The sequence below is a fragment of the Lasioglossum baleicum genome, chromosome 4 (genome assembly GCF_051020765.1).
Source record: "Lasioglossum baleicum chromosome 4, iyLasBale1, whole genome shotgun sequence".
NCBI lineage: Eukaryota > Metazoa > Arthropoda > Insecta > Hymenoptera > Halictidae > Lasioglossum > Lasioglossum baleicum.
In genome coordinates, this window is record NC_134932.1 from 15,107,451 (window position 1) to 15,135,445 (window position 27,995).

Genomic DNA, 27,995 nt, shown 5'->3' on the forward strand with positions numbered 1-27,995 from the left:
AAAATTTAATGCTGCCTCTCCAGGACTCGGTCACTGAATTAATTAACATGAAAGATCGGTGCAATTTTCGATGTCCCTCAATTTGCATACATTTTCGAAACCGTCTGATTAATCGCTCGATCGGCCCACAGGATCGACACTGACTTTCCTATTCGCTCTATTTGGACATTTAGAGTAATGTGCCTTAAATTCTTCAGAAAAGATTGTCACAAAATTTGGTCGACGATAATTTTGTTAAAATAGACAGTGCTGTTTCATAATTTAGCTATGAAGTTTTACCATAAATGAAGAATGTTAATCTTTCCTGTTTTCGACTTGTGTTCGTAAAGAATGTGATTCGATTTCGAAAAAAAATGTGTTCGAAATCAAACGAGACTGTGTCCGGCGAAAGTGGACGAGATTGCTAAAGAATTCTACGATCAAATTCCCCGCTAATCATTATCAGGCCCGCCTGAAACGCGCGGAATTCGATTTGCCAATTGCTAGATATTCTCTTGTTGCGAGTTCTCCGGCATTTCTTGGATTTTGGTACGCGAACCGGGGATTTGCGCAAGGCTGTCGTAATCGCAGATTTCTACGCGAAGTCATGTTTCGTCGCAATCCATTAAACAGCTGAAAAAGAGACCTAATCGAGTTCGGAGAGGTGGCAGAGTTGTATTGGCTTGGTGTATGTATATGAAATGTTCAATTTTTTAATTTGTAATGTTAAACAACCGCAGCATTTTTCTAACTGAAATTATCGATCGAAGAAAGCACGAATCAACGTATACTGTCAAGGAACTACACGTTTCTAGGATAATTATACAGAAAAGATCTGCATACTCCGATTTTGATGAAATTTAAATATGTTATACAGCAACACATTTTGAACAACTTTTTCCTTTTCCGATATAGGGGGGTCGCTGTTAGTTTTCGAGATATTTGCAAAAAACTATCGCTAATACTGTATTGAAATTTTCGTATTCTTGCACGCTCCGTGGCAACGTAAGCCTGTCCCGGTGCGGCGTTTGTTTACATTTTGACGCTGTGGAGATGAGAGAAAAACAGGGTCTCACTCTATAGGGTGAGCTTTCAATTTTGAAAGAATACTTCTGGATTTCCGTATGCGTGATCGGGTGGCTCTCCGCCCCCCCCCACTACCTAACCCTAACTAATTCTGATCTCATGATTTTTCCGTTACTGGTTCAAATTCTGTATGACGGCTATATAGAATGAAAAGATTATGCGATCAGAATTAGTTAGGGTTAGGTAAAAATTCAATACAGTATTAGCGATAGTTTTTTGCAAATATCTCGAAAACGAAAAGCGACTCCCCTATATTGGAATAGGAAAAAGTTGTTCAAAATGTCAATATCTATAACATATTTAAATTTTATCAAAATCGGGGTATGCAGACCTTTTCTATATAATTACCGTTTCTAGATACATACTTTGAATAATTTTAATGTTTTTGTGTTATAGAACATTTGCACATTGTAACGTTTGCATTCGAACATTTTATATATGCACATCCTAACCTAACATATTCAGGGATGATTAACGCGACAAGAAAATCCACGATGGACGCTTCTTTAAAGTACTTTTTACTATTACGGCGCGGCGCCGCAACGTAATTGCAGATCGTGTAGACACTGAGACGAACGCTGATTAATATGAAATCGCATGACAATGACGCGCAAGTTTGTTTTAAATAATCGTGCAAAAAGTGTTGTTTACGCGCGGCTGTTGTGTAAGGTCGGGGAACGGGTGGAGTCTGTTGTGGAACCTTGCGCGAAGAACGTTGATCCTTACGTAAGGTTTGATCTACGGTGGATCGGGAAACATTTTTCTTCCATAAAGAATCGTACAATCATTAATATAACATTAAACTCGTGATCAGTAGACTGCGGATCCATATTTATTATTATAAAATTTTTTATTACCAAGCTTATATTAACTTGCCGTGTTGTTGTTGTATGCGTCGAATCTTGTAATCGAATTTTAAACCTCTTCCCATAGTCCAATCTTGCTGAAATTTTGTATACACACAGTACAATATTTGCCGCCATACTCGTGGGATCAAAAATAACTGACCTAACATAACCTCTTCCCATAGGAATATCCAAATTTAATAGGCTATTTATTTATTGGCGACAAAAATAAAAAAATAAATTATGTAATCATGACACAATATTTTCCCTTTTACAATAGATCTTGGTTAAAGTGGTAATTAAAATCGATGACAAGATATGTAAAGACTAAAAAGTAGAAAATAAAATATGTAAAAGAACTGTTTAAAAACCACGCTTATATTAAAATGCAGTAGAAAGGAGAAAAGCGCTAAACTATATTGACGTAATCTTCGTGGGCGCTCCACGCTTTTATTTTTATAGTCACCAATGTCATGATTTTATTTAAATTCATATTAAATTTTTCTATCTATTCCGACACTAATTTTATAACGGAAGAAATTTTGAACTAATAGTTTAAAATTTTGGGGAAAATATATGTATATTAATCATTTAACTGGATTCGGTATTTTATGGTGAACCAGGAAAAAATTATTTTCTCCTTTGTAGTGCATTCTAATATAAGCGTGGGTTTTAAAAAGATTTTTGTATATATTTTTAAATTGAAGATGTCAATATTATGTTTTGTCCTCTATTAAAATTGTTAAGGGAAGCAATAACATTCAATTTAGTTTCTATTCCTTGCAACCGATGCAGACAGTTTTTATTTTGCATAAAAATGCAAGTGTGCATCGTGCATTGTGTCCCTGAATGATCGAGCGGAATGATCTGGTCGATCCGGATCGCGCGGCGCCGGAGACTTCGATGAGCGCACAAGCATAAAGGCGGTGGGGTGGTGGTCATGGCAGGAGAATCGTGTTGCAGTTAGGCGAACGTCACTCATCGCTGCTGTACACCGGCGTCTGGTTGCATACGGCAATGAATAATTCAATGCACGCGACCGAACCGGGTTTCGAGGAAGCAGCAAGGAAGAGAAACCGAATACAGTTTGACATTTTTTTCAGTGGAACTTGATGATTTTTCACGATGTTCCTTTTGATGCGGTTTAACGGGCCTTCGGGACCCTGAAGACCTTGGCGAACATGTCGCAAGGCAATCGTGACGTATTAAACAAAAAAACCTGTTTTTAAACGCATTATTTGTATTTTGTAACACAAGACGTTCAGAAGACGTTCGGAGCCATTCACACAGGTTAGCCAGGAAGAAGAAGGAGACTGCAACGGATATCGAATCTGCCAGCTTCAAAGCGATGTTTAAATGACGATTCTGTGGAGGAAGAGAGGCCTTGAGTAACTTCTCGTGCAATTTATAACGCATTCGTAGTCCTTGGAAGCTCCTCGTGAAAGACATAAATCTCGGTCGACCTTCTCTCCTGTAAAAACAGTTTAGAAAAATGTCGGTTCGTTTTATCGGCTATAAACTGGTTAATACTCCACATTTCACTGATCCTGAAACTCCCAAAGAGCTGAAAAGAAGATTCTTTGCCGAATAGACAATTTATTGCTGCTTGCTTAATGGCATCCGGAAGATGATGAAGAGACATATGAAGGTATCCAAGGTCAGTAGAACGTTCAAGTATGATTAAAGACCACAAGGAACTTCATCTCGCAACGGCCAGTTCAAAGACCACGGAGAACAATCTTCTTTATGACAGAAGGTCTAGAGTGTCTCTGTGAAATGGAGGTCCGAGGTCCGGATCCAAATCGTTCAAGGTCGCCAGATCATCGAACCGATCAATGGAAAGGTTTTCTTCAAGAGGGTCGATGAACGTCGAAGAGCCAGTGGAAGAAACCGACTCCGATGGAATCGACCATGACGAATGAGAATGGTCTGATCGAGAGGATCGATTCGACCTCGATTCCGAACGAGTGGAGATTACGTTTTTTTTTTTAAACGATTCCTGCAAAACCACAGATGAAAGCGCCATCCAAGGTCGCTCGCGGACGTTCAAACCAGACACAGAGGATTTAATGAAACGGACTCCACACAACTGGTTTTAATACGATGACGCGATATAGTTGATTGAACCTCCGAAGGCCGGGAAGGGTGAGGAAGGACTCCCGCTCGTCAAAAACTCAAGGTCGAGGTTATTACACTTTTACCTGGAGGCTAGCACCAGATGGACGCTGTATCCCCTGGCATTTCGAGACCATCGACCTACTTCCGCCGAAATTCTTCCCCGATCGTTTTTGATCGACCGAGTCACTTGGACTGCGGACGTCATTTCCGTTTCAATGAACGACGCGTTTTTTACACTCTTGCTCCGTAGAGTCTCGTTGCTCTAGTAATTCTTGCTTCTCATAATTTCTTTTCCATTATTAAGAACATTATTAGCAAGTAACAAACAGTTCTCTTTCGACAATTACGCTAGAAGATGTTTTCCTACTAATTTCAATATGGCGGCCCTACGGTATTTTCTCCACCTTGACATTTTTAAGCCACTTCACAGTTAATAGCGTAACAAAATGGAAAGAATTTTACGTTTGTTGTAAACTACTATTGCGAACAAGAAAGAAAATGTTCATTTTAAACAGATAATAAATCATTATTAAGAACGCTATCATGAAGTAACAAACAGTTTTCTTTCGAGAATCACGCTACAAGATGTCGTCTTACTAATTCCAATATGGAGGCCCTGCTGTAATTTCTCCGCCTCCACATTTTAAAGCCACTTCACCGTTGATAGCGTAACAAAATGGAAAGAATTCCACGGTCATTGCAAACTACTATTGCGAACAAGAAAGAAAATGTTCATATTAAGCATTCAAAGTCTACATCATAGTGTGCAAACTGTCTAAAAAATTCAAGGGAATTCTTCAACGAACCCAGACCTAGCCCAAACGTTCCGCTAAGTAAAATCACCATTTCAGATCACAGGACGACGAACTGGTTCATGATGAGCTCCCCATTCCCAACGTTGTTCATCTGCCTGTCGTACGTGTACCTCGTGAAGGTGGTGGGCCCGAAATACATGGAGAACAGGAAGCCGTTTCAACTGAAGAACGCGTTGATAGCCTACAACATGTTCCAAGTTATCTTCTCCGCGTGGCTGTTCTACGAGGTAACAAAGTCTCTCCATCAGAAAAATAAGATCTCCGTCTCGCTATCCCGTTCTATCCTTTCGTCCAAGCACGTGCACGAATATAATTCCCATCGGATGTGATCCGAGTCGTATCCATGTGACGAAATTCCGCAGAGTTGCATGCTTTAAAAAAGGAAAAATATATAGAAACTGCGTAACAACTGCTGTAAACTTCTGTGTGCACGACAAACAACGATTCCTGCGAACCTGTCGAACGTCCGGTCGAGCTCGAAACCGCGAACTATGACGTCGCGTGATTAGTATTTGCGGGAACGACTCGTTGACACGTGACTTACCTAACGATCGAGGTTGTCGACTTGCTACGAGTCGAACCGGGAAAAAGGATTTCTCGAGATTATTTTGAAAAATATTCAGAGTGGACCTTTAAAACGATCAACAATATTTTGCCGGTGAATGAACAATATTCCGCCGGTATGCACCGATGGAATTCCAGTCGGCGATAGCAGCTTTAGCGGCCAAGAACAGGCCAGAAACATGTTTATAGAACAGCGAAAGCTAAAAAGTCCGAGAGTAGGTGTGCAAGTGTGCGCTCGCGCGTCGAGTAACTGTTTAGAATAATTCGCAAACCGGTTTCGAGCTCGTTCGGGCCCAGGATTCGATGCATAGGAGGAACGTGATAAAAAGTTAATTTTCCGAAACCAACAAACAGTGCCTGATGGGCGGATGGTGGGGCCATTATAGTTTCCGTTGCCAGCCGGTCGACTATTCCAACAATCCCACAGCGATCAGGGTAAGTTCCGCGTGTTTCCGCCAATCTCTTCCGCAGCTGGACATCAACGAGACCGAATCGACCGATTTGTCAACTATCTAATTGTTTTCCCATCGAACGAATATTTGTACGCTCTGGGACGTTCTCGAGTCACCTAAAAATGTTGGTAAACGTGGATGATGATCGATTTCTTAATCCTTTATATTCCAGAGAATTTGTTCGAGTGTTCTGTACATCAGGAATATCCTCTAATATTTTCGGCTACATTTATTTGAATGTTTGAATACTGACTACTAAACTGCGCATCTTTATGCAAAATAGAAATATTTGCAACGATTGTGGACAGCAGGAGTTACATAAAAATTCACTTCATCCCTTAATAGATTTTTCACATCGAGAACAACGTAACAATATTCTTCGATTTTTCTAACCTTCCACTGTTTTATTACTATGAATGCATAAAAATCCGCAGCCTATTGATCACAAACGACTCAAATTTTATTTCATCTAAAAAGAAAGGCATATAACGTTCATATTTGCTAGACTTTGTTCAAATCCTCATCACCAGTCTGACTCGCTAAAATACGGCAAGGGGATAAGCTTGTATCGCCAGCAACGTTAGGAAAGATCAGTGAGATCAATCATGATTCTGCAGCTATGTCGCAATCCGCCGTCAGATGCAAGTGTCCAACGACCGTGCAATGAGGAACCAGGTTCTACATTTCATCTGAAAAGTGTCAATAAATCACAAAAGTTAGGTCCCCATTCGCAGTTTCTCCAGTTTCGTCATCCACGTTAGGCGACTTCTGAACGGCCAGCGCGTCTGTACACGTCTCCGTCGAGATCGAAAAATTGCATTAGATGGGATTCCTGTTGTGCATCATCAGACATCCCCTAATTGGCGAGCGTGTACCCAATTCGACCGAACGACAGAACCGTTCCCAGCTTGGACGTGGTCGCGTAGAAGTTGAGGAGGAACTGTTATTAATGCGGTTTGTTTGATGCTTTTGTAGACCTCCGACGCTGAAGGGGAGGATAAAAACGGAGGATGCCTGTCGAAGGAGGAGTAAAACGTGCTAAAACGCTTTCACGCTTTCACACTTTGTTTAATCGTGCGATTGCATCTATTATACCGAGATGGAGCCGGGCGAGCATTCGAAACTCGACAAAGACGAACGATCATGTTCAAATAACCCCATTCGAACGCCTCTTCTCTTGCAACCAGTTGCGCTGACAATTCATTTATCAACGAGCCCGCGTTTGAGCTAGCACCGCACAGTGGTCTGGAAATTTAGTGACATTTCCGTTATAACTTTCGAACCATTAGATATACTGCAATGAAATGTTCACTAAACATGTTTAAAAGATAGTCATTTTTAACTGTATGTAATTAAATATTTTCTGCATTTGTTAAACAATATTTCTTGATTAATTTTCATTGATATTTTTGGTTAACCTCGCAATACTCTTTTCGTTCAATGCGAAATCAATATTTGCTAGTGTAGTCGACACCTTATTCGTTTATGCTTGAAACAATGCTGTTCTTCGGATGTCCAACGTTCAATGATTATTACAACTATGGTATTTAGAAAATTGTACTAATTTCTTCATTTCCGAGGTCCGTGGACAGAAGCAATGTTACTGAATTAAAAATGTCACTGAATTTCTCGATCCGGACCACTACAAAAACAGACGTCTTTAAGACAACTTTGTGCTATCTAGGAACAGAGTCTCATCAAATCAAAATACTTGAAATTGCAGGAGTTACAGTTCCTCGAAGAATATTTTGATTAGACAGACCTCGCCCGTCTCCTTCAAGCATTGCTTCATTCTCTGAATCTGCCACCAGCTTCTGCCTCTGCTTGCGTCTTTGTGTCCTATCCTCGCACGAAGGTTGGGCAAAATTTCACCAGGTGTCCCGGAGGAGCAAAAGCTCCGCAAGAAAAAGAGAAACAAAAAATTTTCGAAATTGAACGGTCTGATCCGATCAGCGTATTTTCAGTTCGAAAGTGAACGCACGAGATCGCGTTCGAGAAAACTGAACAGTAAGTAACGTGAGCGAAAATAGAGGAACGCAGGTCGCCGACGTCGGATGCGTTCGCGTTCGACTTTCATTGTTCGACTGCGACCGAGAAACGCTATGCACCGGCATGCATAGCTATCACTATGTAAGCCCGGCTTTTCTTCCCCCCAGTGCACTCGGTGGTTCTCCGATTCCCCTCTCTTTCACTATCTATCACTCTCACTCTCATTCTGTCTCTCTTTCTGTTTCTACGCCTTTCTCTGTCTCGTTCATGTATTTCGATTTCACTGATTGGAGAATGGCCTCTGGGCGGTTGTGGTTGCAGATAGGAATGTCCGGATGGCTGACTGGCGAGTATTCCCTAAGGTGCCAACCCGTAGACTACAGCGATCGCCCCGATGTACTAAGGGTGGGTGACACATTCCCCATTAACACTGCAAACACACACTAAACCCAGCAGGTCCAAGCCGGGGCTCTTATCGAAAATCTCCGCGACAATCTGAGCCGCAAAACAGCGAATTCTAACCGAGAAAAGAAAGATCAGATCATCAAATCTCTCGATCATCTTAAACACAAGCTAGAAAATCTACATAGTCTTATCTTTCGTTTCCCGGGCCCAAATTAGCTCGGTTCGGCTCACTTCGTTCCGGAGCAGGCTCAGTGGCCACGCGAGAAGCTAGCCACGCCTTCCAAGGTCCACGTGACGCGCCAGCCACGCCTCGCGAGGACCCAGAGCTCTGTGGTGGGGGAGGGTCTGGCTTCTCCTGTGGCCCCTGAGCTCACGATTATTGCTCTCGCCCCAGCTTGGACGTGCCTGCACTAAACCAGACACTTGCCGCACATTCTCTCGACCAAGGTATCGAGTTACATGCCATTTAAGAACTGTACAGAGTGTTTTGCAATTTTCAAGTTACGATCAGACTCGCAGGAGTCGATTCGTTCTTTGATAGTATTTTCTGTTGGCTGGAAGAATTGCTGAATGATATTGATTGTTGGATGTTCTGCGCAGATTATGTGCTTGTCTTGGTTCAACCTGACAGATTTTTGTAAAACACTTTTGTACTCTTTACTCTTAAATCCAGAACACTTTAACACTTCTGACCACTCACTTAACAAAGATTACAGTATGTTTTTGTGGGGATTTGTTTTGTCAGCGGTGCATTTAGGCGGGACGTAACGTAAACTGGTAGAGAATAATCGATTGTGATTTGAAGATGATTAACCACATTAGTGTTGAAAGGGTTCGCCAAATAACATAAGCAGCATTCAATTGACAAATAAATCCGTCGGCTTCTGTCTTGATCACAATTACATCTTGAAAATAAACCATTATCTATCGTGTATGCTGTGTTCATGTATCGTTATGTGTATGTAACAATTTCTTTTATTTTCGAGATGGAATTGCGCTTGGAATATAAGCGAAAGGATTTCCGTGTCAATTGAATATTTCCAAAGTAATTAAAACGACGGAACTATAGCGGGTACGGTACACATGCGTTTAGATCTTTGTACTCTATCAGAGCAATGTTTATTGCATCCTTTTAGAGCTATGTCTCCGAGTAATGTTCGGAGACGACAGTAGTTACCTCGGGCAATCTAACATACTCGACGATAGCCGCTTCATGCAATTAACACGTCTGTTAACGAACACAGTGGGGAAACAACAACCAAAGATTAAAAAAATGAAACAAAATTTCCAATACAGACACGAGCCACCACTCGACGACAAGCTACATTCACTTACCACCTACACAGACTAAATTACACTTCAGTTACACGCTAGAAAAATTATTTCTAAAATGATCCACCGACTGCTGCCTTCTACATTCTACTCTTACAATTAGTCAGGACGAATCTTCGGAGTATCGACGTTAGTGTTTCATTGAATTAGTTTCGGAGAAACTGTGATGCTCGTAAAATTGACAAGTCTGTTTTCGAGGAAGTTTTTGAGGTGATCTTGAGGCGACTTCGTCGTTGAATTTCAAGTGTATGGTAAGCTTCGAAGATTCGTCTGAGTCAGCACAATCGCAGCGATCAAGCGCGCGCCTCGTGACAGAATGATCTAATCGATGTTTTGCGAAATACAGATGGTGCACGCTTCTTGGTGGTATTACTTCTCGAAATTCACGGAGTTCATGGACACGGTGAGTAGTCGGAAGCCCGTTTCGAACGGGGACAGTATCTTCTCGATCTTCTTTAGCCGAGGATTTATCTAAGATCTCGCATTGTTCGCTCGCCTTTGTAGATCTTCTTCGTGCTGAGGAAGAAGAATGACCACGTGTCGACGCTGCACGTGATCCACCACGGTTGCATGCCAATGTCTGTGTGGTTCGGCGTTAAATTCACACCAGGTACGTGGACAAAACTTTCCGACGATTCTACTCCAAATTATTTCGAACGTTCACGATTCATTTGCAGTACAGACCCCAGTTCTCTCGATGCTGAACCCTTCACTTTCGAACGAACGTCAAGGAATACAAAGAAATTTATAAACAAAAAGTGTACACGTGTATTTTAGTGCACGTTGAAAACCGTGATCTAGAATTTCAATGAAAGAGTTTGTTTTCATTGGAAAGATAAAAATGAGACTGAAGGTAAAGGGGATTGCGAGGTAAATGAGCATGCTAGGAAATGATTTAGGCTTATTCTACGGTAAATTCTCTATTCGTAACGCCACTCTCACGGACAGCAGTCGATCGCCAAATGTACAGATCAGTCTAGTTTCACAACTTTCCGTCGGAATTCGTGTCATTCGGTCGTTTTATTCTATGAAACATGCGGGCGCGTGGTTTCGGGGCGGTCAGCGCCTAATTCGTGGCCTGTACCCCATGAAAACCTGTACCGGACCGGTGTCATTAAAAGGGAACGTGTTTCCCAAGGGAAACGTGAAAAAAAGAGCAACAGCTTCGAATGAATAGACATTTAACTACCTGCAAGTTTTGCAACTCCCACGGCACGCGAAGCCCAGCTGCAACTTTCTTCAACGAGAAACCTCGTTGTTTTTATTAATAACCACTTTACAGCGGTCTCTCGTTAGATACATTTCCTGAGCATGTCCTTGAGCGTTGCGCCGGGAACACGTTCGAAGCTGATCCTGTCGCGAGCCTAACTCGATTCGAAATACACTGAGAAAAGGTTACGGTTTTCCTCCCGTTAACGTAGCCCCGTCGGGGTCCTCGCTGCTGATCTTTTCTGTTTTTTCTCTGTTACCGGATACCACGCGAAGACGTCTTTTTCGAGACATTTTTGAGGACGTCTGTTTCGAGACTTTTTAGAAACGATTTAAAGATGTCTTATTTCAGATGTCTCTTTGGAGACTAAATGACTTGAATTTTTTGGACATCTTGCGAAAGGGACTAGTCTACTGTACAATATCTAAAACTGCATACCCTAATTATAGCGCAGGTATTAACCTTCAGAATCTACCACCAGATGGCCAGCGACATGTAGTTTTCTCGCTAGTTTTTCACGCAGTATAGTTAACAGGTTCAAAGAGAGGTAGGTACCTCGTCAACAAAACTAACAAGGTGAACTGATGTTTCAGGCGGTCACTCGACGTTCTTCGGTCTGCTGAACACGTTCGTGCACATCGTGATGTACACGTATTACCTGTTGGCGGCTATGGGTCCCCGTGTGCAGCCATACCTGTGGTGGAAGAAGTACCTGACGGTGTTCCAGATGATCCAGTTCATCGCGGTGATGATCCACGCGTTCCAGCTGCTGTTCATTGACTGCAACTATCCGAAGGCGTTCGTCTGGTGGATCGGTCTTCACGCGACGATGTTCTTCTTCCTGTTCAACGAGTTCTACCAGCAGAGCTACCAACAGAAGAAAAGGAGGATGATGATGAACGGTGCGGCCGCGAAAGAGCGTCAACAGAGCAACAACGTTCTGGCGAACGGCTCTTCGACGACATCATCGACAACGGGCCAGTCCACTTCCGGAAGAAGGGACGCGGCTGACTATTACGTGAAAGGCGACAGCCTAGCAGCCTCCGAGCTGAACCTGCGAAAATCGTACACGACGGCCGAGTGACCGGGTCCCTCGGCTACGTCGTCAGACTGTCATCGAATCATCACGCCTCCCTATCCATCGATCCTCCGAGTCGCATCCGGGCTTCGATCTTTCACGCTCCCGATCCTCTGGCCATCGAGAATACCGTGTACAATATAAAACAGAAAAAGGACAACGATTATAACATCAGGGAACATCACCACGAAAGAAGAGCAAGTCGGAGAGAGTACAAAATTGCTCCGCGAGTCCGCCGAAGGAGAGACAGACAGATAGATAGATAGGTAGATAGATAAGCTAGGATAGGTAGATAGGTAGATTGATAGGTAGATAGATAGCAAGAAAGAGAACGCTCAGAAGGACTGTGACGCCTGTGGACGTCGCTCTTGGCGAACTACGGGGGGGCTTGGAAGCTGTTACTGATTTTCGATCGTTCAAACGGTTGTGGAGGACCTTCTGAACTTGATATGATAATGTTAGATCGGTGACGAGCTAATGGTAAACGTGATCTGCATCGATTGTGTAAAAAGCGGGAGTTGCTCAGGAATTTCTTTCTTTGATTCATTCTGATTGTTCAGATAATCCATGATTTTTATTCTTCTGTTTCTATATCGGTTCCGGAATGGTTTCTCGATGGATTTTAGTATAAATTTTATTGTACATACGCGCATTTTTTACAAAATCGTTATAAAAGAAAAGATAAAAAGAAATGGACATTCATGTTATTAAGCAACTGCATACTTTCACATTAAACGAATCAGTAGAATCTCATTTACAATGTCTGACTTGTTTAATAAGCACTGGAAGCTCGGAATAAATTTGAATGCAGAAAATAAGTTGATTTTCGAACAGATAGAAAATTATCGAGTCTTTATGACAGCTGTTTAGGGTAGAGGATCTCCATGACTGTTTCAATTATTGAACCTTTATAAAACAGCGTTAAACAGTTCGGAACCATTTCAAGTCCTGCCTCACTGACGATTATTTCATCGACGTCGAACTTAATAATATTTGATCACCGACACGTCTAGATGTTAATAAATCACATGTTATGTTAATATAAGGTAGATGTTAATACTCTACTACGTACAACGATTAGTATACGTTACTAATAATGTTAATGAAATCAAATTGTGAATAGCGACAATAACTATTAGGTCGTCTTATAAGTCGTATTGTTCATATTTTATCGGAACAATATCTTTACCGAAACTTCAGACTAATGTTTCCTATTTAAAAAACAAAAAGATAGAAAGTATTATATGAATTTAAAAAAACGAAGGGAAAATATTTAGAAACAAAATTGAAAAGTCCTCGCGAAACCGGTGACAAATACTTTACCAATTAAACCGGAACGTATTATTATTTTAAACATAACACGTTAGTGTGAAAGGACGAGGCGACTTAGGGGATGACCTAATACATTTGCAATGTCATTTGCACTGTAATTTTTTATACAAGAAAACGAAGATGGAGATAACGATAAATTGTTGGCGATAAAAATGCATGTATATACACCTACGTTGTCATCGGCTGAATAAAAACAATTACTATACGCGCTAGAGGTAAACATTGTTAAGTAAACATCGTCGGTGAGTAAATATTGTCGTGAAAGCTTGAGCTTGACCAAATCGTGTCGGTGAGGTAATTCAAAGGGAGGTGTAAGAAACCCTGTCGCTGTCGGGCACCCGCGTCGACCCGCCCTTTTCATCGTTTTACCATCGAGTCTTAGAAAAGAAGAGAACCTTAGAATCGCTTATCGACCTGCCGATAATTCTCGAATCGTGGGAGAAGTTAATCTCCGATCGACCACAGTGAAAATCGTTTCCGCCCGCGGAATTGACTGAGATCTCCTCCCCCGTCTTTCGAATCGTCGCTTTCTCATTAGAACCGAGCATTGTCTGATGGGATTTTTACGGTTTATATAATTTTGAAACGCCGCCGAGTCGTTTTTGCCCGTCATCGGTTTCCTCGGTGGATAGATTATATAAAAACAAGGAATTATATAAGCGCGTTAACGGCGGAACCTTCGGATCGGGTTTACGCAACAATGCCGCGGTCCGTTATCTCGTTATGCAATTCGGGAAGATCTCGCTTTTTCGTGGGTCTAGGACCGGGGGTCTCAATCGTCGATATTTCGGAGAGCCCCTCCCCTCCCCTATGAAAGTCGCTCGATCGAGACACGATGACCTTAATTCGACAGTCCGTACCGGTGTGCAGTCGCGAGTGTACCCGCTCACTACGCTTTCCTCGAGCGGGTTACGTAAAGCGGAAACCGGACCTTAGCACAAGCTAAGTTCGTCGACTTCGGAAACCGAGGTATTTCCCGTCTAAAACGATCATCGACGGTTCCGACGAGCTTCTGCAAGCTCCCAGAGAGCGCCGCAAGCCCTCGCGAGCATGGCCAGAGTCCGCCGAGCTTTCAAAAATCCTAGCTGCTCCATAGAGCTTCTCACAAGCTCCTACAGAGCGTTACAAGTTCTTACCAGCTCTAGGGATTCCCCTGTGCTTTCCGGAGCTCGAGGGACGGGTGCAACGTTGTTCCAAGCTACGATTTGCCCTCGGGAGTGATCGTCAGGCGATAGAACGGATGGCAGAACGGATTCCGATGGTTAGGGAGGTGCTCGAAGCATTGTACATAATATAGTTCGCCCTGTTTCGTTAAGCTTGACCCACAGCCAACTAGCAGGGCTATATCTCCAACCCGGAACCTTTAGATAATTGTGAAACTGTGGGGATATGTAGGGCATACATAGATCTACATTATGCAGTTCTTGTTTGTTGTGCGAATTCATGCTATTCGAATTACCACTGCTTATTGTTAGCATGAATTTGAACAGCAAAATAAATTCATGGTTTTGTAGTCCTTTGAGTCTCCGGGATGGCGATCTACCCCTGCCAGTCGGAACCGGAAGTGCGAGAGACAGAGAGTGAGAGAGATAAAATGAAGGGACACATTGGAGTTTAATTTGATGGGAAGGTTGTACAAAGTATGCGGTTTTTTACTAATCGGTAATAAGAACGACCTAACGATTTAATTGATAATGTATAGATAAATGTAGATGTAGAATGATGCACCAAATTGCGACGTTTACGCTTCGACTTACCGTTGTTCGAGGGCGACAGAAACGGATCTGTACCGGCTATCGACGGTTCGACCCTTTGTAGGGCGGTACTTTAATTAAACGATACAGTTTAATCTGTCTGGTTAAACGCAGTGGATAGATATAAGGTATATCTAGAAGTACCTTCGAAACAGTACAAATACAAGATCAAGGCTTAATGGAACGCTAAAACTGTCTACATCTTTTACAACAATTCTGTAAATTAAAGTCAATATAAAATTCTTATTGAACGATACTCCTGTAACATTATTCTCAAAATTCGTACTTTATCCAGCGTCGAATATTTCGTTCAGATAATGGTGCAGCCCGTTTCGAAGCTTCTTGCTGAATGACTTTCAGCCGACATTATTGTACGAATCGCACAAACCCAAGGAAACGTGTTACGTCGTCGAGAACCGAGTGTTCGATTCCTCTAATGTGCCTTGCGAGTAACCCGATGTGCCTTAACATCCGATTGTTCGAACGATAATATCTCGAGGACCGCTCAATTTCCCACGATACTTACCGAACGGCCATTTTGGGTAATCGTAAGGTCGCCCTCAAGGTCACCGACGTCTTCGCGATCTAGGTAATAAGATTCGGCCTCGAGAATCGTCGTCGAACATCCTGGATCGTCATTCAACCGAGGCTCCCGGTTTCCAAGAGACCGGAGATCTTTATTCACAACAGTGCTAAATAGTCGAGAGTGTTCAGAACCATGGTTGTTGGTTGTTGTTATTGTTGATGATGATGAAATTATTTGTTAGACTTTAGGGAAATCGTCCTCGAGCATTTCTATTTTCCTCGAGCAGCGAAATTCAGAGGGACGAGCGCTGTCAATTCTATTTTTCTAGACGAAACGCTCGTGAAACCGAAGAGATCTGTGATGTAGATCATTCGCGCGAAGAATCATCGTCGTCTTTGTGTCCAAAATTAGCGTGCTAAGTCTAATTGTAATAATCGGACTGCGGGCTTTATGCGTTTCCGACGAGAACGAGTTAGAAGAGCTTCACACACAAGCAGTGAGAAAATTCAAATTATTCAAGGATATAAAGTATTGCAATCACACTTTTGCTATCGAAACCCTACCAATAGGCTTTGGAAATTATCTGTTAAAACGATCAAAGAACACAATCTCTGCTTAGCAATTGTAATATTCATTCTGCATAAAGATCCGCAGTCTTGTAACGATACTTGCTCACGTGTTCTCGTAGAGATCGCCTAAACAGCAAACACGAACCAATAATTGTTAACGTCTACCTAACTGCAGGGTGGTCCACCTAAATATCTCCTTTGTTTTTGATGACATGACGCATGTTTTCAATGCAATGATATCATAAGATGACCTGCAAACTCTGGAAAAAATGACCTTGAGAAAAAACATTTGCAAAGCATTCACCTTGCGATACCATTTACATTGCATTCAAAACATTTGTTATTTCATCACTAGACTGCGGAACTTTATGCATGTATGATAAAAGTGAGTAGTTGCAATTTCAAACAGTGGTTTGTTGCAGTTGACGCAAACAATTTTTATTTTGCATAGAGTTCAGCAGCTAGTCATCACAAATAAAGGAGATATTTAGGTGACTACATTTAGATGGATCATCCTGTATATATACATATACATATATTATACAATCGTTGAAACGTTGGGGCGCGATCACGATCGCTGGATCATCCCCCGGCTGCTCTTCCGAGCCCCCAGAACCCTCTAAGAAAGTATGTATGTACCACGGGAATAGAGACCGTATCGATCGGATCGTTAATCTTCGATCTAGCATAGCGTGGCGACACGATCGACGCGCACAAAACGTCCACTTGGTGTTTCGTTCGCTTTGCACGTTTCGTACACCTTGTACATAGGTAGGTTTAGTTTTGTACTATCGTAAGAAGAGTAAGGTAATGATGAGGACCCGAGGTAACCGATCATTGTGCCACGTTCCCCGACGGCATTAGGCGAATAGAAGTTCGAGAGAGTGTCGTGCGCATAATGATAATTTATATACGAATCTACATCTAGATATTATTATGAATAAAGAGTTGTTAAGAAAAATCCGATGGTTCGATCATTCTCGCGGAATTTTCTGCTTTCGTTTGATCCCTCGCACGACAATAGTCGGGTCTACCCTGACCCAGGGTATATAGAAGTCGTCGTTAAGCCACTGGATCTTCAACTATTCAAATTTTTAATTATTAGGTTGGAAGGAAAGTTTATGAAAGTTTTTCGTAAAATACTGATAAATATTCTAAAAAGATCTACCATCCCCACAGGTTAAACAATTCTAATTTATTATTTGTCGAGATCCATAGACAAACTAACGGAGATGTATCTCAAGGAAATTGATAAGTAGGACTGGTTGAATAAAGTATGTTAAACAATTTTCAGAAATTAATTCGAATAGAACTGGATCTGCCCAGTTATGGATCGAGCGTTAATCGATCAAGTTCCTTAGATCACCGCAGGACGTCGCTATAAATACAATTGTCCGGAGTCAACTGTGCAAGAATGTTTACATCGGCAATCTTGAATATTATGTCATGCCTCGCTAAGGATTACAAAGAACCGAAAGAAAAAATATCAACAATGGGAAATACGGTACTTCGGAATGTATAGTAGCTTTATTATCAATTTTTACATCTGATCTGCTAACAATATATCGACACCGATAAACTGAAAATGAATAAAACTGCTATATTGAAGTAATTACAATCGAATTTTGACCAATACAAATATTACCATTAAATTTAGTTAATGATACTGCCGATTTGAAAAGAATTAATTTCGTCTTTAGGTTAGGTTTTCCAATGTACTTCGCAGTGGCTGTCCAATTCAATTGGACCGTTAATTAAGTTCTCGGAAAATCGTCGAGGTTCATTGTTACACTGTATCCTCTTGCCTCTTGGAATAATGTACAAAAAGAGAACTGGCTGATAAGAGGACGCTAGCACACACACACAAACTTGAGAAATATATCTTCCCTCTTTGTTAGAAACAAACTAACAATAAGATTGTTTGGATGCCGTTCCTGTAGAACCGATTTCTGAATCGTTATCTTTCCTATCTTCGTCGAATGACTAATATAGTCATAGAAATAATCATCAAGTTGAATCATATCCGTTGGCCAATATATAAATAGTCCTCTGTAAACTATTCCGTTACGATAAGTTCCGATCAACTTATTATTCAATATTATTTTAGACTCGATAAGAGATTAGAGGGGAGCGTGCGTGACTCAACGGACTAGATAATCTTTTAATAGCATTTTCATTGTCTATTGTTTCCTCCATCCTGTTCTTTGTTTTCCTCCAGATAAGAATGTTTCAAATAGCAATGTTTATTCTAATTGTATTTTTAAGCTTCGTTATGTTCGTGTTCAATGTTAATTTGCAAAGGTCAGTAAAATTGGTCAAGGTATGGAACACATTAGAAATGGTAATTTATGTGTAAATATGGTAATGCGATATTAATTTCTGCAAGTGTTATTCAACAACCACGACGGTACTGAGTAGTCGCATATTTTGATAAGATACAGAGAAAACAAGATAATAAAATGCACAGATCGCAAGATCCAAATAAATTAACCGGAGATTATGCAGAAACTCAAATGTGAACAACGAAGACTCCTCAAACAGTCAATTGAAAACCTTAATAAGCGAATACAGAAACTTAACAATGGTACTATGCGACATGTTCGTCTACCTCATTAATTAAATATAATTGTACAAATATTTTTCACGGATGACAAACGAAATGCATCGATTTCGTTGCGACTGCATTTTCATGTCTTTCCTATGCAGGACGTGTTGTCGATGGCTGCTATAAATACAGAAACAATCGTCCTCAATCGATACATCGCAATATTTGAATCGACGCGTAATGTCAAATATTCGAACGATCAATAAACGTGCTGAAACTTCGTGTGTTGTTGCACGTTGCTATTTATAACGTGTACAATTGTTAACCGTTCCGGTCTGTAAGAACTAGTTCAACGTTCAAAATTGTCATAACAATGATAGTATATAAATGTTGAAGAACAAGATCGTAAAGCATCGTATCTACAAATGTCGGTGTTGAGAACCACTGTCGCACAATATATATAGTTCCGTAGCAGCTTGAAATTGCCGAGAGTCACCTACCGCGACCGACTCACTGACTCACCTGTAATTACGATCATTACTCACTTTCAATATGGTAATAAACTTTCTGGTTTTGCTTCAATACAACTAATCAAAAAGATCAGAGCCGCCACAAACATGCGTAACTATTTCTGCAATCGTTACCAACTATATAGCGTGCAGGGAATGTACCTCTTCATCGATCTGGAGATGCACCAGAGTCATTGCGAACTTTATATGCAAGTAGGAAAAGGTAGTAGCGGATCTTTATGCGCGTTCACGTTGTTTCATTAAAATGCGTATCTTGACGACGTAGGTAAAAGAAGGATACCTCAGATCTTTCGTCGCGTTGTTATTCTTTTTAATTGCGGGTTTGTTTGGCGGCGAAGTTAGGCAATATTTAATGCAATGAAGGATTTTACAAGTCGAACAAATAACGTAGTATATTCTGACTTATTGTACGATGTCGCTTATAATAACGTAGTGGCGACATAAAACTATGAATAAAAAAAAGAAATTACCTAGAGGTTTGATTATGAATTACTCTGCAATTGTGATTGTGAAGTTTGTAGCGAACAATCGAATTTTATCAATCCATTAATCACGTTTCTCATACATAGATTAATTTCTTAGTATTCGGCAGATCCTAAAAAATGTGAGCCGTATTTTCACACAAGAATGTTTACACAATTTTCAATTTTTACAGATAAATTTTAAGAAACTGGCATGAAATAAAATCCTATTTTTAACGGGAACAGCCTTTGTAGATCCGAAACAAATAAAAATCTAACTAAAACTCTATCGAATTTTATAAATACACAAAGATCCGCAGTCTAGTAATAAGATTTAATTTAAAGAAACATTTCAAATTCAGCAATACACATTCCCGATACAAATCCTTCCAAAACGAACTACATATTCAAGTTTCGTACACGTTTGAACACGAACGCTGTTGGTCCTTATATGCACCACACCCTCCCCCATACTTCAAATTTAAACCGACATTTCCCAAATGGAGCAATCTTCCAGAGATTGTTATCACCGAATAGAGAACCGTGTAAAATATTTTTGAAACTTCGGAAAAATACATTGTTCGTCGGTGAAACGAATAATCGTCTAGATACAGTAAAGCACCTGGAGCCAGAGGTCGCCAACGTTTCGTTCGGTCGTTGAATTATTAAGGAAACGGACGGTAGGGTTCGGCGACTGGTTGAGAACCGTTTGGAACGTCTTCTGCTGCACGTCAATGCCCGAACTGTCAAGATCGCTTGCCGAACGAACGGTGACAACCTCGATAAAGTTTGCTCTGTGCGCGAGATATCAATACGGTCGTCCGCGAGCGAATTTTCGGCTCGGGATCAGTCAGCGGCGATTAGTCAGTGCGAGTCACTGACTAGCGCGGTACACACACAGCACACGCATACCTTTGGATCACGTCGAGCGGACTGACGTCGTACGGCCCGAGAGCATAAATGACTACATGTCAAAGCCAGTGAGCGGCGTACTTTAAGTGAAAACCCTTTGATTTTTTTACACCGAGTCAAAGGAGCTGGATACATCTCGCGAACACTCGCGAAAATGCTGGCGCTCATCAATCGGATCCTGGACTGGTTCAAGTCCCTCTTCTGGAAAGAAGAGATGGAGCTCACTCTCGTCGGCTTGCAGTACAGTGGGAAAACTACCTTCGTAAATGTCATCGCGGTACGAAACATTTACTGTTCGATCTCGCGATTCGATCGAACCGATTTATTCATCGCAATCGCCGATCGGCGATCCCTACACTTTTCAACGTTAACGTTCTTTCCGATGACGGACACACGCAGCGGTTTGGTTAGGTTTCATACTCCATTCGACGTACCCGCCCTTGAATCAGCCCTTCGTAAATACGATTTCTCCCTCGATCGTTTCCTCGAACGATCCGAGTCTTTTTCAATTCAATCTTTTATTTCAGTTACTTGTTGCATTAGTCATTAGCTATGGGACATACAGTTTATTAAGGTGGGTTGCGAACTACCCTGGGCACTACAATTTTTAGGTATCACAGCAAAGACTGCATTGGAAATATTTCCAGACATTTCCTAACATCTAAATTCAATTTATAAACAAAATATGACAGTTTAGCTATTTTCTCCAAAGGGATGTAACAATGAAAAGCATGCTCCAAAATATAGCAGCGAAACTAAATAAAACAATATTAAAAGAAGGGCGCGCGGTGGCTCAATGGATAGAGCTCGCAACTACGAATACCGTGGTTGCAGGTTCAGAATCCAGCCAGCACCTCTGAAAATATTTCCAATGCAGTCTTTTCGTTGGAAAAAAATTCCTTATTAAACTGTAGGTTTCGTTGTTAATGATTAGACTGCGGATTTGATGCATTTATTACAAAAATGGGTACATGTAATTTAAAGCAGTGGACATGTTGAAAATATTTAAGGACATCAATGTGCAATATTAATTTCAGCTTAATAGGATAATTAAAAGAAGAATACTATTTTTATGTGGCCTCTGTGTCCTGCAATCAATGCAAACATTTTTTACTTTGCATAAAGATCCGCAGTCTACTAATGATTATACCAGTTGATGAAGATTACTGCGCCACTTACCCATTGACCAGCAGCGAGCGCAACCACTGTGACTTTATACAATATTCTAAACAGCACTCGACGAGGAGATGAATACTGACGAAACTTAGCTTTTCGCGATGCTGATTTGTATTTTTGTTCGCAGTCTGGACAGTTCAGCGAGGACATGATTCCCACTGTGGGTTTCAACATGCGCAAAATAACGAAAGGCAATGTCACTATAAAAGTATGGGACATTGGAGGTCAGCCAAGGTTTAGATCCATGTGGGAGAGATACTGTAGAGGCGTGAACGCGATAGTATACATGGTGGACGCAGCGGATCCTGAGAAAATAGAAGCGAGTCGCAACGAGTTGCACAATTTGTTGGATAAACCTCAACTGGCTGGTATTCCAGTATTGGTACTCGGCAACAAAAGGGATCTAACTCATGCATTGGATGAGAACGGACTCATAGAAAGAATGTACGTGGATGTTCTTGGATAGAACTTATTGCGAGATACAGGGAAGAGTCTGAATAATCAATACGTATACTTTTTGTTTTAGGAATCTAGCCGCTATTCAAGATCGTGAAATCTGTTGCTATAGTATCTCGTGCAAAGAGAAAGACAATATCGATATTACATTGCAGTGGCTTATAGCACATTCTAGAAGTGGTGTTCGCTAATACGTGTAAAATCTTTTGCTCTTATACATTCTTATCGGAAAAACAAAACCCAAGATATTGATAGCAGAATTGGGATCAAACGTGCGAGGAAGTGTTCGGCAATTTTCATTCTGAATTGAGCGATTATTATCGTAGGAAAACAGAAAGTTCTTTTTCGAAAAATCTAAGCTTTAGCTGTCCTTCGTTCAGGTGAATATATATATATATAAAGAGAAAACAAAAAAAAGATCGTAGAAAATGTTGTGGAAAAAAATACCAAGGAAGTTATGCTTAAGCTAAATATGTTCGAGCGAACGGTAACCGAGACACATACAATACATCCTTGCGAGCACTTTTAGGGGATAAGTGAACAACTTTTTTATATTGCGTTTTTAGGTGATCAGTTCGAGTAAACACTGCTGTTGTTCTAATACATAAAAACCATCAGATGAGAAATTAGCATTTAAACGGTTAACGTAGAGACAATGGTAGCTAGTACGAATACAGGCGCAAAATAATATCAATTTATCATATAGTACACATTCTCGGAAATATTTAATTACCATTTAATACGTCACGGCATAGAGATTACGTACATTCGATCGCTATATGTACACGAATATGACGCTAAGTAAACTTGTATAATTAATGGAGAATGATTAACTATATTATACCGATTTATTATGATCCTCGGGAAAATATGACAGTTGTGTTATGTATATACACGTATATATATATATATAAATATGAGAAGAATAAAATGATGTAATCCATTTTTATAAATGGAGAAACGTCTTGAAGGAATTTCTACAATCATTGAAGAGAAGGAAAAATAAAATATTGTATGTTTTTAAAACGACAATATTTGACGAAAATTTTTAACCACTGAAACCAAAGATCGAACCAGAGGTCAGCGGTATCTAATGCAATTAACGATTAGCAGTTGTACGACAGATTGTAATTAACTATTTAAATTATTCATTTAACTTATGCATCATTGCAAGTAGCTAGGACACATGTTTAATCGTCAATTGGATTAACGATTCAACGAGAAGTTAGCGATTAATAATTTTTAATTCGACGATCGGGGGGGCGGTTAATGTTTCAAATTGAACGGTGTGAAAAATTTGAATCGAGCGCTCGACTCTGGCTCGACGAGTTCTGATTGGTCGATGTATAATATGACGTCATTGTGCAATCGATTATATGTTAAGTCGAGATTCGATATACGATGTTTTGTGTTTGTATATGTTGCGTATTGTGTGTCACTGGGGGGCGAGACGAACTGTGTGTGAAGAACGATAATAGTGTTTCAAATATTAATACTGATTCGAAATATTTAAAATGCCCGCGTCGACTGAAGAGGATCCCTATGCACACGCGGCTAAGGGTCTTTTGAAATTGAAAAATGATCAAGGCGTCAGCAAAAAGTATGTAAACAGATTTCACTCTTACTTTTAGGTTATGTAGATGTTTTGACAGAAGACACCGAGAAACAGAGTTCCGTGAGAATGTGTCTTTCAATATATAACGGACGATCAATAGTTTAATTCGTTTTTAAACTGATTGGTTACGATCGAAATAAAATTGTTCGATTTGCATCAAGCATTGAAACTTGTTTTTGCTCTGCAACCCTTTACAGAATTCGAAATAGAAATGTTTTTGTTGTACAGGGTGATTCTGGGAACTGGGACAAGTTGCTGCTCTTTTTTAATAAAAGGGATCGATTGGTTTAACGAAAAAATTAAAGAATAAAGTGCAATTGCATTTGGCGGATGCATCAGTGCATCCACATAAAAAATAATGTCATAGGAAGTTAGGACGTATTATGACATATAATTTTAAGAAAGAGCAGTAACTCGTCCCAGTTCCCAGAATCCCCCTGTGCAGTACAGATAAACAGTTAGTAAAAGAATTTTTCTCAATTAGAAAGAAAAACAAAGAAGGTAAGAAGAAGAAGTTGGTAGAAGTGTCGAAAATTGAAGAAGAAGAGAAACCCAAAGAGACAGAAATCAAGAGAACGAAAGCAGAAATAGCTTTCCAAAAAATGCAAGAGAAAATGGTAAGTAATCGTGTTTAACGCTAGATTTACAGGCCACTAAAACGGGACTATTTTACATATTCCTCCATCCGTAAATGTGTCCCATAAACATAATGTCCGTATTAATTTCCTATTTCCAAAGAATTCGCATTGTCACCGTATTATTATTTACAGCAAACCGAAAGGATAAAACAAAAAGCCTCTATGACACACAAACAACGAGTAGAAGAATTCAACAGACACTTGGACAGCTTAACGGAACACTTTGACATACCGAAAGTCAGCTGGACAAAGTGAACGGTTTCGATGCATGTTCTCGTTTGTTAGCACTTTATTTATACATACACAATGTAAACATAAATAATCACAATACTATTTAAAGTTCTTCGTATCGGCTCTTATATAAAATGGTACTTTAACTGCAATCTTTATATAAAAAAATATAAATATCAGATCTCTACTTCTAAGATGGATGGACTACAAAAGTCTTACGGTTATTACGTGTTTGATTTGCTGAATCAAATGTAATGCTAAACATAAAAATACAATAAGGCAGATCTCGCGATGTTTTTTTGTTTTCTTCAACATCGTCAGAACATCGCAGTGTATAGCTAATTAGTTAGTAACACGTAATGTACATTATACGAGTATGTTGTAAAATATAAAATGTAATATACAAATTTAATCAAGTGTATATACACAAAATGGACGGATCTTATATATTAAAAGTGGACGGAGTAATTGGTTAAAATCGAGATCCCATTAGTAGTACTACGCTAATTAAAATACTCATGATAATGGACGGATATGAATATTTTGTACCTCCGCTGCCGTACTGGAATATTTTTATATAATTCTCTGTGACCTTCCAAGGGTTGCTGCCATCGTCAAAGTACATCGGACATTGATCGCGTTCTCTTTCGTACTCCTGCATTCGAAATTACGATTAGTACATGCAACGATTAATAACAATAACAGAAGCATGCGGTAATTTACCTGCATCTCTAATGAAACTGCAGCACCCTCAGTATAGTTATTGCTCGTGACATCTTGTTTAAGATCACAGAAGGGACCAATAGCTTGAGACATGAGAACTTTGTTCAAATCGGCTCTTTGGTACACCCAACAACGGTACTTGCTGAAAGGATCCAACTCGTCGTAAGTTATCAAGTACGATTTCAAGTTTTCCTTCCAAAATCCGATGCATTTCATTTTGTAATCAGGCAGACCTGTACGTAAAAAACTGAATTAGAGGACAAACAACTTAGCACAACTGATGCATTACGAGTGACAAGAACTTACTGTAAATGTCTACAGGTCTTCCCAAATGATCGACGGACAGGCAGTAGGTCTCGTCAATGGCGATTTCTTTCTGGTCAGTGTCGCACACAGAGAAATCCGAAATGTTCTGCTTGCAATAAATATTCGGACGAGGCGATAGCGTCACCCCGCCCAAAATTCTAGTCTCGAACAGAATATCCCCTTTCTGGTTGAACATGTATTTTCCAGCCACGGGACACCGCACCGGTACAGGATCCTTCGCTATAATTCGATTCATTAAATGATGTACAGCTAAGTTTTAGATCTATCGTTTGTCATACTAACACAGGAATAAATCATATTTCCATTCTTCTTTGTTGGGAAACTGTACCCAGGAGCAGACCGTGTGGAAGTCGTCCTTGATCACTGCAATACCTCGTCGATATCTGATGATGTTGTGGTGTCGACGTACAAAGTCAAAGCAGACATAATCTTTTTGACTGAAAACCCGATTCACTTGATTACTATAGAAATTACTTGTAAACTAATTGTACAATGCAAATGATATATATAGAAAGTGTTTTGTACCATCCGTCAACAGTTAACCTCGCCATCATCACTCTGGTGTCCCTGGACTCTCGACACACGTAAATCGTACGTCTGTAACGACCCTCGTCAGGATACCAGGTTTCAATGATGTGTGTTTCATTGATGAATATATCTGCGTCAATGTTAGCCGTGTTTATCCATTGTCCGCTCATGTCTTCTGGTAATCTACATCCTGGCTCCACCACTTCCGCTTTAACGGGTGTCACCCTTAAACGCTCGGGACTTTTCTCAACAGTTTTCAACTTATTACACTCCGCTGTAATAGAGACTCCAATGTATAGGTCGTCGTCTCGGTTCTTTAAGAAACATCTGTACTTTTCATCTTTTCTCGACTCTTTCGTATTCGCGACTGCAAAGAAATGGTTCTTGTCCACGAACCAGTCTCCCAGGCAACTGTACTCGACCACTGAAACATTTATGGTTTAGAATCGGCAGGCAATTTTATAAAAATTAGACTGAGAATCTTTATGCAAAATAAAAATGTTCTACATTAAACGTGGGAAGCAGGAATAAAATAAACATTGTACTGTTTTATATTTCGCCCAATCAATTTCTTCATGAACGCATAAAGATCCACTGTCTACTAATAATATTACCTCCATCGAATGTATCCTTCATTCCAGAACACTTTTTGTAAGTTATATTAAACTTTTGATTGGTTATTAAGAACTGTGTTCCTGCAGTTTGACATGATCGGATTTGAGCGTCCGGATGATTACACTCTCCTCTGAACCTGTATCGGTTCTGTAATCGTAACGGGAAAATTAATTGGTCAGTTTAGAATCCTTCTCTGCTGTTTAATAGCAGAGGTATACGAGAACAATGAAATATCTTGCCTGATACGCGAATTGCCAAACACCTTCCAGAGACGATCTACAGTTCACAGGCACGTAATTTTCCGAAAACAATGTTATTAACTGTTGATTGGGATTTATACCTTTGCACACATTCTCTACAGTGGGCTCGTCTCCGTCAGGCAAATTTACACAGCTCGCTAAAGCAGAAGAAATAGAATTATAATATGCGACATGTATCTATATAATCGATGCAAATAATTCTTATTTTGTGGATAGATTAGCAGTATAGTACTAAACTTAATACCTTCTAGTTTTTCTAATACATTCACTGTTCTAACGATCAACTTAACACAGTGATAGCACTGTTCGTGTCGAAATACGAACGTATAATTGACATGGTACTCTTCAAGCATATTTACACAATAACCATGGTCGGTCATTGTATCCGCATTGATCTCCGTCAAAGTATTTCTGCCATTTTCCCATGAAAACCATGATCCCCTTATGACGGAGGGAATTTGACAATCTTGAAGGGAATTTGTGACTGGAAAATAAATGTAATTGGTAGATCATTTTCCCAGGAATCTGTGATATCGTTAAATCAATCGTTATCGCTTCAATCAAAAATATTTACGCTTAATGAAATTTTTTAATTGTGACAAAATACAATTTCGTTGCTCACGAAATTCATTTGAAATTTGAGAAATCGTGTAAACGTAGTAAACAATCGTATTTGAATTTGAAATTTATCGGAAGCTTACCTTGCCACAGAAAAAGGAGAGCGAGTAAAACCGAGTGCCACACTTTTGTCATGTTGTCGAACGAGATAATTTGGACGTTGGAAAAATTATATTTTAATTAGAAACGATCATCCAACGTGTGATAAACTATTACTCCAACGCCCATCCCACTGCATCCCACTTGCCTTGTGAATCATACTCGTGCTGCCATCTGAATATCAATGTGTTGCGTGTGTCAGCTTCT

General features: G+C 40.2%; 4 protein-coding genes and 1 long non-coding RNA gene across 11 annotated transcripts in view; 3 read left to right on the forward strand and 2 right to left on the reverse strand.

The window, feature by feature from the left end:
- LOC143207947 (very long chain fatty acid elongase AAEL008004) overlaps positions 1-17,015 on the forward strand; it is a 90,657-nt gene extending 73,642 nt beyond the window's left edge. For 5 of the 7 annotated variants that reach the window (XM_076421892.1, XM_076421891.1, XM_076421893.1 and 2 more), the window contains 6 exons: positions 4,880-5,070; positions 5,762-5,842; positions 8,170-8,253; positions 9,932-9,988; positions 10,090-10,195; positions 11,389-17,015. In XM_076421892.1, coding sequence (XP_076278007.1) covers positions 4,880-5,070; positions 5,762-5,842; positions 8,170-8,253; positions 9,932-9,988; positions 10,090-10,195; positions 11,389-11,879 — 1,010 coding nt within the window. In that variant the 3' untranslated portion in view covers positions 11,880-17,015. The remainder of the gene's footprint in view (positions 1-4,879; positions 5,071-5,761; positions 5,843-8,169; positions 8,254-9,931; positions 9,989-10,089; positions 10,196-11,388) is intronic. The other 2 variants (XM_076421896.1, XM_076421897.1) reach the window with 2 other exon arrangements.
- LOC143207956 (uncharacterized) lies at positions 1-20,415 on the reverse strand. The gene is made up of 2 exons (XR_013008790.1): positions 19,271-20,415; positions 1-19,121 (listed from the first exon to the last, which is right to left on the reverse strand). It is a non-coding gene; the product is annotated as an uncharacterized LOC143207956 (long non-coding RNA).
- Positions 20,281-23,734, forward strand: Arl8 (ADP-ribosylation factor-like protein 8). Its single transcript, XM_076421903.1, has 3 exons — positions 20,281-20,779; positions 21,806-22,122; positions 22,205-23,734. The coding sequence occupies exons 1-3, from the start codon at positions 20,657-20,659 to the stop codon at positions 22,323-22,325; spliced, it is 561 nt and encodes a 186-aa protein (XP_076278018.1). The 5' UTR covers positions 20,281-20,656; the 3' UTR covers positions 22,326-23,734.
- LOC143207954 (protein FAM32A-like) lies at positions 23,594-25,030 on the forward strand. Its single transcript, XM_076421905.1, has 3 exons — positions 23,594-23,734; positions 24,234-24,366; positions 24,520-25,030. Exons 1-3 carry the CDS (start codon positions 23,649-23,651, stop codon positions 24,640-24,642), a joined length of 342 nt encoding a protein of 113 aa, XP_076278020.1. The 5' UTR covers positions 23,594-23,648; the 3' UTR covers positions 24,643-25,030.
- Udt (protein undicht) lies at positions 24,659-27,978 on the reverse strand. Its single transcript, XM_076421887.1, has 9 exons — positions 27,773-27,978; positions 27,316-27,555; positions 27,051-27,208; positions 26,811-26,958; positions 26,194-26,620; positions 25,951-26,105; positions 25,648-25,887; positions 25,342-25,574; positions 24,659-25,273 (listed from the first exon to the last, which is right to left on the reverse strand). The coding sequence occupies exons 1-9, from the start codon at positions 27,822-27,824 to the stop codon at positions 25,091-25,093; spliced, it is 1,836 nt and encodes a 611-aa protein (XP_076278002.1). The 5' UTR covers positions 27,825-27,978; the 3' UTR covers positions 24,659-25,090.
- Positions 27,979-27,995: the final 17 nt, after the last annotated feature.